Raw genomic sequence first — 13,469 nt, 5'->3', positions numbered from 1 at the left:
ATGGTATAGCCTCCGTGAAGTGGGTGATAGTCATGTATGTTTTGTCGACCATCGGCCGCACTGTTTGCGGACTTGTCGAGCGTCACGGAGTGGCGCGGGGGGAGCGAGCTCGAAATAGAAGCGCGCTTTGAAAATGAGCGACGTGGCAACACCGCGACACGGTGCGCTCAGTGTCGGTTCAAAATGGCGCCTGTGTGTGATCGATACCGTGGTATTTACGCTAAAATGTCCGTATTTGTGATGTATCTGGTTGTTGGTCGGCCCGAATGGTGCCCTGTGACCGCGGGGCGTGCGCCCCGCAAGCCGGTGTCCGACCTCAATGTACGTATCTTCAACCATATTGCGCCGACACTTAGCTAGCTATGGATGTGCCGAGCGATCTACTATCTCGATGATCTTGACACATGTGTCGCATGCATGTCCATATCTACTCTCAAAATTATCAGCAGCTTAAATGTTAACGTGGTAAATGAAGTCTCGGATGCGCTGGTTACTTTTTTTTCAGGTGTTACGTAATTACGTGTTCATGCGTATATATATATATTTTTTTATATTCCATAACAGTTTCCTTTTTATTACTTATTATTGCGCCTTAGTCACGTAAAACAAAAAGGAACAAAATTGGGTTAAAATAAACCGTTCATCAAAGCGGACTTGCATCTGATAATTTAAACAAGATGGCGGCCGTAATTGTAAAATTAAGACGCAATAGCGCGGATTGCTGGCAACGTCGCACTTTTCAAGCCCCAGTCACTCGTTATAAACGATAAGAAATTTCAAGGCTAACCTTTTTGGTATCCTACGATCATAACAATGGATAAAATTAATGTGTGATAAATGAGTTTAACACTCGTTACAATATAGTTTTTAAAATGTAATCTTACTTTTTTTCCAATAGGTATTGCGGTAGTATTACACACACATACACACACACGGGCGTTTTCACAGAGGCACACAATCGTATTATATATACCCTTACATTACTTAGGTCAGTCACTGTAGGTAGATTAGTGTATTTATACACAGATACATAGATGCTCAATTACGTCATTCCGATGAATTTGTAAACACTATTACATAAATATATTTATCTTTTGAATGAAATGTAAACTCAAAAAGGCTGGCAGATATATTTTTGATACTCTTCGTTTATTTGACTTAATGTTTATTTAAAAATAAACCATAACAATTGAAAGTTAACTTTGAAAGAGTTATTATTTGTACATAGGGTTGCCAACCATACTTTATAATAAAGTATTCTACTTTATTTTTGGTAAATATACTTTATACTTTTGCATACAAATAAAGTATATGAAAATACTTTATTTTCAATCTTTACTGTGATGCGTGAAACAAAATACTTATTATGGGTACTTAACTATTTAACGGTACACGTAAGATAAAACGGACGATGGAAAGGATTTAAAATTACTGAACGAAATGTTAGATATCAGATGTGGTGTTTTGAATGTGACAGGACAGGTGACAATCTGACATTTGTCATAGATGTCACTACTCACTATCAACGATATTGTAGAAAAATTGACCGTTGGCTTTGTTTATATGTAGTTAAGGAATCAAAGGTTGGAAAAATGGTTTGACCTTAGCGAATATAACTGGCTATCAATACTTCCTAACGTGTCCTTAAAAAATGCGGTTAAATTTGAACATTTTGAAATGATAATTATAAATACTAGATGCTGTCTAAATGTAAATGCTGTGCTGTGTGGCTACGGCACTAAAGAATTTAGCCACCCCCTCTCTTCCCGTGGGTGTCGTAAGAGGCGACTAAGGTATAACAAGGTTCCACAACCACCTTGGAACTTAAGAAGCCGACCGATGGCGGGATAACCATCCAACTGCTGGCTTTGAAATACACAGGCCGAAGACGGGCAGCAGCGTCTTCGGTGCGACAAAGCCAGGACTGCGGTCACCAACCCGCCTGCCCAGCGTGGTGACTATGGGCAAAACACATGAGTTCACGTTATTTTTGGCGTAAACTTGTGGAGGCCTATGTCCAGCAGTGGACTATATAGGCTGTAATGATGATGAAAAACTAAATTACAAGACAGATTAAATATTAAGATGCAGGATATATATTCCGAATGTATAAGACTTAAAGAGATCCAAAATAATTGTGTTTGCTCGCAAACGAAAAAAAACCGACTTCAATTACATCGACGAGTAATACAACGTAGATCAACAAAAAAATAGTCAAGTAACTACGCGTTATCAAAGATTACTCAAAAAGTAATTATCAGATCTCGATAAAATTTATATGTGACCACATGATAAACATCAGCTTTCGATTAAATCAAAAATTATCCAAATCGGTATACCCAGTAAAAAGTTATTGCGGATTTTCGAGAGTTTTCCTCGATTTATCTGGGATTCCATCATCAGATCCTGGTTTTCTTATCACGGTACCAAACTAGGAATATCCTCTTTCCAAAAAAAAAGAATTATCAAAATCGGTAGGTCTAGTAGAAAGTTATGCGGTATAATACAACGTAGGTCGACGAAAAAAGCGTCAAGTAAAAACGCATTATTAGATATAACTCGAAAAGTAGTTGTTAGATCTCAAATAAATTTAAATGGGACCAATTGGCACACACCATCTTTCGATTAAAAAAAAATTGTCGAAATCGGTCCACCCGGTCAAAAGTTCTGACGTAACATACATAAAAAAAAATACAGTCGAATTGAGAACCTCCTCCTTTTGGAAGTCGGGTAAAAAAAACACTAATGATGATAAAGAATTTTCAGTGAAAAGTACAGTTGAAAAATGGCAATATATACTTAAAAATGGACCTGATAGCTTACCAAATATTAAAAAAAAAAATCTTACTCTCTGTTCCCACTACTTAAGCTTTCACTGAAAGGGTTTTTTTAGTAATGAATCTAAAGTAGCGAGAAGAGAGAAATATAGCGTCAATAAATTTAATAAGAAACGAATTTTTTTTTTATATAAATTTAAATATTGATTGTTAAACGAGTTTGAAACATTTAAACATAACAAAAAATGGTTAGCATGTGCTAAAGGCACACAAAAATAAGTTTTTAAAGCAATAAAAACATAAAATTTGAAAAATACTTTTTTTTTTCTTCCAAATACTTTATTTTTTCCTATCCAAACCATTTTATACGTTTTTTTTGTCAAAAAAAGTTGGCAACCCTATTTGTACATTCGAATTGACCTTGAGTACCATTCATTAAAAATAAACTAATGATAAATTTACGGCAAAAAATGAACAGGTCTGTTGTTTGTTACAAATCGGGCAATTTTTTTTTTTATAACTCAAATATTCTTATGTAATTATACTTTGATGAAGTATTTGACTTTTAATTGATATTTAAGTATTTAAATAGGTGCTATAATTATTATTTTCGACCGAGAAGAAAACTTCTTTACTCTTGATATTTTCATTTTAGAACTTATTTTTTATATTGACAACTATACCATATATATATATATATATATATATGTATCCCAGCCTCACTCCCTCCCCTTCACCCCCCCCCCCCCCCAACCCTATATACATTGGTCATCGGTTTTGTTCGTATCATATTTTGATCTTACAGTAAAGATCGTTTTTACGTAAATTTGTTGGAAAATAACGCGTGATAGTCGCAGAACGGAGCATGAGTACACTTCCCTCAGCACCAGAATTAAGGTAGAGTCAGAAATAACAAAAATTTAACCTCCCATAAATACCTGTGATGTACATGATAGCCATAACATTTCTTCATGTCTTTGCCAGGTACAAAACATGCAGTTTGTTTTGTTTTTTTTTTCTTTCTTTCAAACAATCGATGATAACTTCACAAGTGTAAACCCAATGTTTTTGTCCTTGTCTTTACGTTTGTAGTATTTACAACTTCGCACAGATGATTTTGACATTTGTAAGTTGATGTTTATACGAATGAATAGAATGTTTTGTTAAGAGAGTGAGATTAGTTCTGGTTGTAAAATACTATTGTAGCTATTGTTTTTGGACAAAACTTTTTGCAGTACACTTTCTTTTTTTTCTTTTTATACATACTACCTTTATAAAATTCTCGTCACCATGTTGGTTCTTACTCCTCCGAAACGGCTGGACCGATTTTTATGAAATTTTGTGTGCATATCGAGTAGGTCTGAGAATCGGCCAACATCTATTTTTCATACCCCTAAATTTTAAGGGGGTTAATAACCTATATGGCAAAACAACGTTTGCCTGGTCAGCTAGTAGATACTATAAAAATAGATAATACTATAATACTAAGTATAATTTTGGTTTACGTCATATACACCGGCTTCACCAATTTCTTAAACTACTATGGAAAATGTTATCAAAACCTAATCGCACCTCTTCACCCGGCCTACCGGCTACTGGTACTGACGTAATATGGTATCAAACAGATAGTTTGTATAATATTTTACCGTCATCTTCACTGTATTCTCAAGCTATGAATCAATACGAAGCTAAAACAGTCCACGAGTCTTTCCTTTTGCTGATGAAGCCCAAGTGTCTTCTATATATAACCTAAATCATAATTAATCTTTACTGTCAACGCTTCAGCCTGTAATATCCCACTACTGGGCATAGGCCTCTTTCCCCATGTAGGAGAAGGATCAGAGCTTAATCCACCACGCTGCTCCAATGCGGGTTGGCGGATATATTCCCTACTACTGTGAGTAACGATCGCTATCAGGTGTACATGATAACAACCGGGACCGACGGCTTAACGTGCTCTCCGAGGCACGGTGGGGAGACCCACAAGAACTGCACAAACACCCATACCATGGCAAACACCTGTATGGCCAATACAAATATATAAAATATACAAAAACTGTCAGCAACCTGTTAAATAGGTCAAGAAAAGTATTGTTGAGATAGGTTGTTGAAGTGTATTGGTTACTTCAGTTGCCGCCCCGGATTTATAAGAAAAAATAACCATATGCTACTACTCAACTTATTAATGGCTTCCAATAGTATCAAACAAGCACATATAACTGAGGAAGGGCACAGCGAGTAATAACCTGCTCAAAATCTTTAGCTGTCCGACTGAAGAAGAACCATGACATTACAGATCACAGTCAAATAATATTGCTTTCAAGCAGTGTTGTGTTCTTTCCTGTGGTGAGTAAGGTGGCCAAAGCTCCTTGGGGGGGGAAAATAGATGAATTCTCCAATTTTACGTAAAAACAACCAAACACGATATTCACAATAGGGAGATAGGGAGTCATGAGGGTTACAGTAGTAGAAATCAAGAAAATACACGTAACAGTTCTGATTAAAAATTCAATTTATGTGGACCTTAAAAATGCTGAATACAAAAACAATCTACTGTTTAGTAGAAATACGATGTTATTTCAAAAGCGTCTAATAAATTTTAATGGTTCCGTAACAAAAGGGCGCCGTCAAGGGAATCGTATTGCCGAGGGACTGTTTGCAAGTCTAGTTTTTTAAAATTAAACGAATTCAGGTTATAAACTAAATATCATCTAACCTTTTGATACTCAAATGAATATTTGTCTGTCATGGGTCGAAGTGTAACAGATATCCCGACTCTAGATTAAGATTTAACCCGATTTTACACACCAAATGGAAGTTAATTCTTATTAACATGTTTTAGTTAATATGTAATCAGTTTAGCAACTTTACTCACAATAAATTCAACTATTTGTACGCTTTCATAATATGTTTATCAAATTACGAAAGAATTTTTCATATAAGCGTAAATAATTGCGTAAATTACATTTGACACACTGGACAAACTAAAATTCGCTCTACGCTACGGAACGCAAAACTTATTATTTACAATATTATTTAAAAAAACTACTGGTTAAAAACGTTATTTAAAGAAATAATAATTAAGAAATAGACTGCCAGGTAAAAAAACACAAAATACACAATCATCGTTGCTATTTTAATGCATCTAGTATAATAGACGAGCGTCAATTATAAATTATGTTATCATGTTGTTGTTATCATGTTATAGTCATGAAAAATAAACATTTTTTTAACACAAATGTTAGCACTTATCAAGAACTGTTTCTTACACAAAAAAAAAAAAAAAAAAAAAAAAAACAAATGATGGATATCAGTTAGTTCTTATTTTACCCGCTAAAACTTACTACTTTCTAAATATAGTAAGTGATACTTAGAAATACAAATTAAAAAAAAGGTTGTCTCTAATACAAACTTCCGTAATTCGCTGGGAGAGTTATAAGATTTTGTTTGACGTTATATTCTATGTAGACTGCTTGTCTGAATACTCGACAAAAATTTATTCGCCAACCGTAGTGAAGCAACGTCGTGAATTAGGCTCAACCCTTATTCTACACGGAGAAAGGCCTATGCCCAGCAGAGGGATGTCACAGGTTGAATTAAAAAAAATGTTTTTAAATGTTGCAAATTTTTTGTAAATGTTATATTATATGGACATAACTTTTCTACATAACAGCTAAACCAAAATATACCAAATTTAATATATTTTATTCTTTTTATGTTTAAATAAATATTCATTATGTAACAAGGACTAGGTAGGCTTATTTAAACTTTTCTTTCGCAATCTTTGCTTAAAGATATAATTGTGTTTTGCAGACAAACAAAAAAAAACCGACTTCAATTACATCGACAAGTAATACAACGTAGATCGACGAGAAAATAGTCAAATAACTACGCGTTATCAAAGATTACTCAAAAAGTAGTTATCAGATCTCGATAAAATTTAAATGTGACCACATGATAAACATCCGCTTTCGATAAAATTAAAAATTATCAAAATCGGTACACCCAGTAAAAAGTTATGCGGATTTTCGAGAGTTTCCCTCGATTTCTCTGGGATTCCATCATCAAATCCTGGTTTCCTCATCATAGTACAAAACTAGGGATATCTCCTTTCCAACAAAAACACAAAATATCAAAATCGGTACATCCAGTAAAAGGTTATGTGGCATAATACAACGTAGGTCGACGAAAAAAGCGTCAAGTAAAAACGCATTATTAGATATAACTCGAAAAGTAGTTGTTAGATCTCAAATAAATTTAAATGGGACCAATTGACACACACCACGTTTCGATTTAAAAAGAAAATTGTCGAAATCGGTCCACCCGGTCAAAAGTTCTGATGTAACATACATAAAAAAAAAACAGTCGAATTGAGAACCTCCTCCTTTTTTGGAAGTCGGTTAAAAATTATGACACTAACGCCATACATTGTTTTCTTATATTTACGCGAATTTCACTCGAGACTACAGCAACCATGGTCACGTGAGGACTTCCACCTGCCGTGACGATGGTTGCTGTAGTGTCTGAAACGCAGGGCTTCTAATATCTAAATTCCTAATAAACCGGGATAAAATTCGAAAAAGTGATTTCATTGTAACGAATGCCATACGAGTGTCAGAAATATATCGGAATCAAGAAATCAGAAAAAGATAAAAGCCGTCCATTTAAAGCAAGTCACATCTGAATACTAATTAAAATGCTTAGTTGTTTGTAAGATCATAATATTGACAATTACAGTTATATATGAAAATTCAAATCACGAAAAGTAACTGTATAATCTAACGTGTTTTGACGTAAATTAAGTGTCAAATCATAATTATGAACAACTAGCATCCCATCCCGGTTTCGCACCGATATTTAACAAAAATTCAATTATTTTCTTATTTTTTTTTTTAAATATAATATAGCCTATGTCACCTGTAGTTTTGGAGCCTACTGAATGAAAACAAACAAACAAATCTTTCCTCATTATAATATTAGTATAGCAGATGATTTTGGCTTCAAAAAATAATATTATCTTAATATAATATTATTGTATACCAGAATTAAATTATTTGCTTACGTTAAATTTTAAAAATTGGGTAATACCTAAATAACGAACTTCTCATCACGTGCTTATTTAAACGCTTTGGTTTAGGATTGTGTCTTGACAATGAAAGTTAATTTTAAGAAGTAATATTCTTGATCATAAATAACCGAACCTTATCAACTGTTCTAATTCATTAGATAAGTTGTTGCTTCAGGTAGACCTTCTAAATAATCGTATTTTAGTTTGGATGTAAAATGTATGATGATAAAAATTAAAAAAAAAATATATACACATAACATTGGTTTGGTTTTTCCTTCGCATTATTTTAATTCAAACGTGTTATTGATGGCGTTAACTGACTACTTATTGTAAAGCGATCGAGGCTATCGCAACCTTTTTCCAAGGTTCTCATTTAATTAATGAAAAAAAAAGAACTCCATGAAGTATTTTTTATTTATTTATTGCAAGGTTTCAGCGAGAATGTAGTCTAAATATGGTAGATTCAAACGTTTGAAATAAGATGTTTATGAATAAGTTATTATAAATGCCATAAGTTAGGTTAGTTATTTCAAGAAAATTGTTGTAAAAATGTTCTCGTGATTTGGAAATTATACAATCATATAGGTTACATCTAGATAAGTGTGCTCCATCCTAGACAGCATTTTCATTTGTCATCAGGTGAAATGGTGGTCAAACGCAAGCCTATCATTGTATAAAAAAAAATCAGTACTTCCATTTCCTTCGCGCCAGTAGGTAATCTCATTGTTCCCCTTCAACTTCGAGCAGTTGTCATAGCAACATCGTCCAAATACCGCCACCCTATTCTTATAATAGTAGTTTATGCAACTGTCATATAATGAAGGGTATTAAAACACGAGTGTGAGTTTATGAAACGAGCGCAGCGAGTTTCATAATAGTAACGAGTGTTTTAATACCCGTGTTATATGCAGTTGCATACACTACTTTATCTTCACTAATGCAATTAATCAAACAACAAGAGTAAAAGCTGACAATAGTTTATTTATAATAATTGTTCAAATTTTGGATGGTACAATTTTGAAAGTTAATGTTAATTATTGATCCAGCAGCTGTAGCGGTCGCGGGGCAAGCTGTAGAGCTCGTAGACGGAGTCGGAATAAGTTATTATATTCTTTTTCATATAATTTTCTAGATTTTTCTGGCAAAAGATTGTGAGTTAATTTTGTTGCCAATTCTAGAATATCCGGAGGCGTACAAATATCATCGTCGCTATCCATTTTTAACTTTTAATTTATTAAATTAAATTCACGCGTACGTGTATTGTCACAGTGATTTTGCCGCCATTAAAATCTAACCAATGAGAGCGCAGCTGCGCCCATGCGTGCGATGTTATAATGAGATTTTACGATATCGATGTGGATATTATACCATCATGTGAAATTGCTTAAATTGAGTGTTTTGTTGTCTGCGCTATAACAGTAGTCATTATAAGTCAAGTATTGGAAACATAAGTAGAATGTTACAACATTAGTGTAGATAAAAGTTTTTAACTGTTGCATTAAAAAGAAGATAGTACTGATAAAGAATTAGGGCATCATAATAATTGTTTACTCGCACTGCGATGAGTATAAACAAATGGAGGGAAATATATATGTATATATATATGGCGGCGCACATTCGCGCTCTTCTTGATCGCAACTCTGTTGTATAATTTTAGAGAAAGGAGATTTGTTTTGGTCCACCACCTTCGTGGAGATTCGTCGGTCGTGGCATTTCATATAGCGAGGCACGTCCGTTTCGCTCGCTATTATTCGATGCGGCGTTGCCGTTCTGCTCCAGGGCTCCGGCTCGATCGCTCGGTCGACCGCGGACCGGGCTACAGTCAGTCGGGCGCGCAGCTCGGTGCGCGACGTTTGTGCGCGGAGGGTCCCATTCGCGTCGTTCCATATCCTGGCGCCGTTTAACCGCGAGTGTGAGCGAGAGGGCACGCCCCCAGAGAGAGGAAACGGTGGTAGAGTGAGACGGCACTATGGCAGTGTCGCAACCTCGCCCACCTGACCGTGTTGACGCCGCGCTCGAAAAAGTTGCGCCGCTGCGCTATTTGAAGGCGCACGAATGTGCTCGCTTCGAGCGTACAGTGACGCGCTATTATCATAAGCCCTTGTCTTAGTAGAGGTTTTTGAGTAATATAAGGTGAAATCAATTCAGAATCGAAGAATTCAGCATTATCTCGCAGCCTATTTGACGGTATGTATGCCACACGTGATTTTATTTAACCTGACCGAGGCGGAACGTTATCTATAGTGCTTAGATAAGTAGATGCTCTCATCTCGATTTTAATGTGGTTTAAACGTGGCTTTGTTAACGCCGTTCGAGATTTAACAGTCTTTAAATTAGTAGTATTTATTCGCCATTTTCTACGTCGGTGACGAATACCACCGCGCCGTCCTCGTTTCTTTCGACCCACGGTAAACCGGACTTTACCACTCTATTCCGAAAGTCGATTCCACATTACATAGAAAACGACATCCGAGTCTCGACAATGATTCATTGTTGAAATAAGTATATTAAAAATTTCATAAGTACGCGACTTTTATCATGGTAGATACGACTGCAGCTAAAGTTGCTCGTTCAAAATATTTCGCGTCATTAAAAAGGCGGGATTATGTCTAATGTCATCAAGTTTGTTTTGTACTTTAGTTGCCAAGTTGAAAGTTACGCGAGAGAATTTTGCGCCGTCGTCGGTTGTAATTGTGCACATTGTCGGAGTGTTATCGATTTGTATACGTTTTCCGCTATAAATAAGTGTTAGTTTGTGTCATCGCCTCCGCGACGGGACCGGTTTTTTTGTCTAAACCTGTGTGTGTACCGCGATCGAGCTGTTTGGAATTTCAAAATGGTAGCGTTTTGAGTGCACGAGCCTTGTTATATTTCGATATTCGGTTGCGTAATTTACTTGCTAGCTTAACTCTGTTTGCGATGCGTTGACAGTGTAAGGTTTTAACTTTAAATCCTTTATTTAGTTCGACCCACGCAGTTGGTCGGGTGATGACGTCATCGCGAGAATTAGTCGATAAATATATTTGTTTTTGTAGATATAGCGTCTATTCGAAGTGTTTTGCTGTTACGTAATCGAAATTGTGTCTATTAAAGTAAACCCGAGTGAAAAATATTACTTAAAATCAGTTTCAATGGTTACGTACACACATGGTAATTTTTACTTTAGTTAATCGTGGTAATTATCCAGTTTCATCATATTTCTTTATCTAGAACTGCTTCCGGTCAATTTATACCATGTGTTAAAATGCTGTACGAAATACATGCTAGCTAACCTCATTGGCTTCAGTTTTGAATTACATGTGCGTTTGCTAAAAATATCACGATGCTAGATCGAAAATATTGTGAAAAATAACACAATTCGGTTAGCAAACATAAATTATCTATGCAATAATTGATTATTTTACAAGAAAATACCATGTGACAATTGACAAAAATCATTTCATAAATTTCATACCTACATTAAAAGTATATGATATTTTAACCTAGATATTGTCCCGATCATCAAAATAACTTATTAAGTGTATACATAATGTGACCAGATGCCCCGATTTCACCAGGACCGTTCCGTTTTTCCGTTGTATGTCCCGGTGTCCCCAAAGATAGCCCGTGTCTCGTTTTCCAAAATGGCGCGAATATTTTGTCAATCGCACCGCGCATATTATTGAAGTTAGGGCACAGTAGAAATTATATTGCTCAAAATCTGGAGCAGCCAGATTGGAGAAGTACCACAACTTTACAGAATATTAAGATATAAATAAGACTACTTTTAAGTAGTTGTGTGTTTGTGATAAGTAAGGTAGCCAAAGCTCCACGGTAAGGTCATAACTTCTGGTTTTACAGGAGTCCATTAGATTTTATTTGTAATTATTAAAAATAAAAATCAATGAAAGTGTATACATAATAGAACCATATATTTTACTGTGTTTTTCTATTGAAGTACATAATTATGGTTACAGCAGATGACACTTAACTTACGCTTATCACAATAGCAATAGGCACTATACTTTCAGCTCAATTGTTTTAGCTATGTACACATGTCAGTATATAGGTAAATAAATAAAAAGCTACCAATCCATGAAAACAATCTGATGTTCTGTTTTAAGCCAAAGTTAAAATGGTCATCTTAAGTATACACACATGGATAATATAACATTTTTTATACATTCATAGCTCCCCCTATCCCGTCGCACACTTACAATAAGAGTGTAGACTGCGTACAAGGGGATATAGAGAATTTAGCATTGGAAGCGTTACAGCCCCCTCATGGGCTATAGCGTGCCGAAAATGTTAAAACACCTTTTTAATACCATAAATATCTCTAAAACAGTATATCATAAAGTTAATTCTTGAACTAATAATTATGATGTTTCCTAGATAATCTGTAAAGTTTTAAGTATTTAATTTTAACCTTACCAAGTACCGAAGTTGTGTAACAAATAAGCTAATAATACTGAAATAAGACTCGATATTTCGTCACATATCTTTGTGTAAATGTTATACAAATCAATTTAAATGTGTATAATAACACGACAAAAAATTGATAAATTGTTTTATACACAGATATTCTTGAACCCAAAAAAAAATTTCATTATTTATTCGTATTGTTTTTGCCCAAAACTTTAACTAATTAACTTTTTAATCAATACAATAAAGTATATTAACTAATGACTATTATTATTATTATTTTGACTATATTAATGATAATACAATACAATACAATACAAATATACTTTATTGTACAACCAAAAACAATACAAATAACATAAAAGAAAAAGAAAAAGAAACAAGCGAGAAATAATAATAATAATAACAAAAAAGGAATGTACAAAAGGCGGTCTTATCGCTAAAGAGCGATCTCTTCCAGACAACCTTTAGAAAAAGGACATGAATAAGAATAAAGCGGCATAGAGGTGTACTTTAAAATAATATATGTAAACACATATAATTATATAACTATACATACACTTGAATAGATATAATTACAGGCATGAAACTACATATAAGAGTACATACATAAACATACATATACATACATACATACATACATACATACATACATACATACATAGATTCATACATACATACAATATAAACAATTAATAGATATTATAAATATAAACGACAGAGCACAAGAGAAATATAGCACTAAATCAGTAGCGATATTATAGCAACTGATAATTAACTAATATAGTTCAAATTGTTGGTTTTAGCAGGTGCTCCAATAAATTGTCGTTAAAACTATGGTAAACTATACACAAACTAAAGTAGCAGTCAGTTAACAACATAACTGGTCCAGACAATCTACCAATTTAGTAAATAAACAAAGATCATATGTAAAGTTATATTTAAAACTTATGATAATGATGTGTCATTCCAGGTGAGCGGGTGATGGCCACTTGAGGCACCATGATGAAGCGTACCGGTCCCCGTCTGGGGCCTGATGATCCCTCGCCGATACCACAGTCTCCCGCTCAGGTAAGATTTCACACCAAACATCAACCAGTACAAAATATATTTAAATTTAATTAATCAAATACTTAAAAAGTCATAAAAATTAAGTTTATTGTAAATTAAGCTTATCACATACTTGAAAGTAGGTTTGACTAAAGAGCTAGTATGTTCTG

General features: G+C 34.4%; 1 protein-coding gene across 1 annotated transcript in view; it reads left to right on the top strand.

The window, feature by feature from the left end:
• Nucleotides 1-9,884: 9,884 nt before the first annotated feature.
• LOC123667697 overlaps nt 9,885-13,469 on the top strand; it is a 62,142-nt gene continuing 58,557 nt past the window's right edge. Inside the window, exons 1-2 of the mRNA XM_045601538.1 lie at nt 9,885-10,032; nt 13,223-13,320. Of these exons, the coding sequence (XP_045457494.1) occupies nt 13,252-13,320 (69 nt within the window). The 5' untranslated portion in view covers nt 9,885-10,032; nt 13,223-13,251. The remainder of the gene's footprint in view (nt 10,033-13,222; nt 13,321-13,469) is intronic.

This window comes from Melitaea cinxia, chromosome 29, assembly GCF_905220565.1.
Source record: "Melitaea cinxia chromosome 29, ilMelCinx1.1, whole genome shotgun sequence".
Lineage (NCBI taxonomy): Eukaryota > Metazoa > Arthropoda > Insecta > Lepidoptera > Nymphalidae > Melitaea > Melitaea cinxia.
Note: the sequence above shows the minus strand (reverse complement) of the source record. Positions and strands in the feature narration are given on the sequence as shown.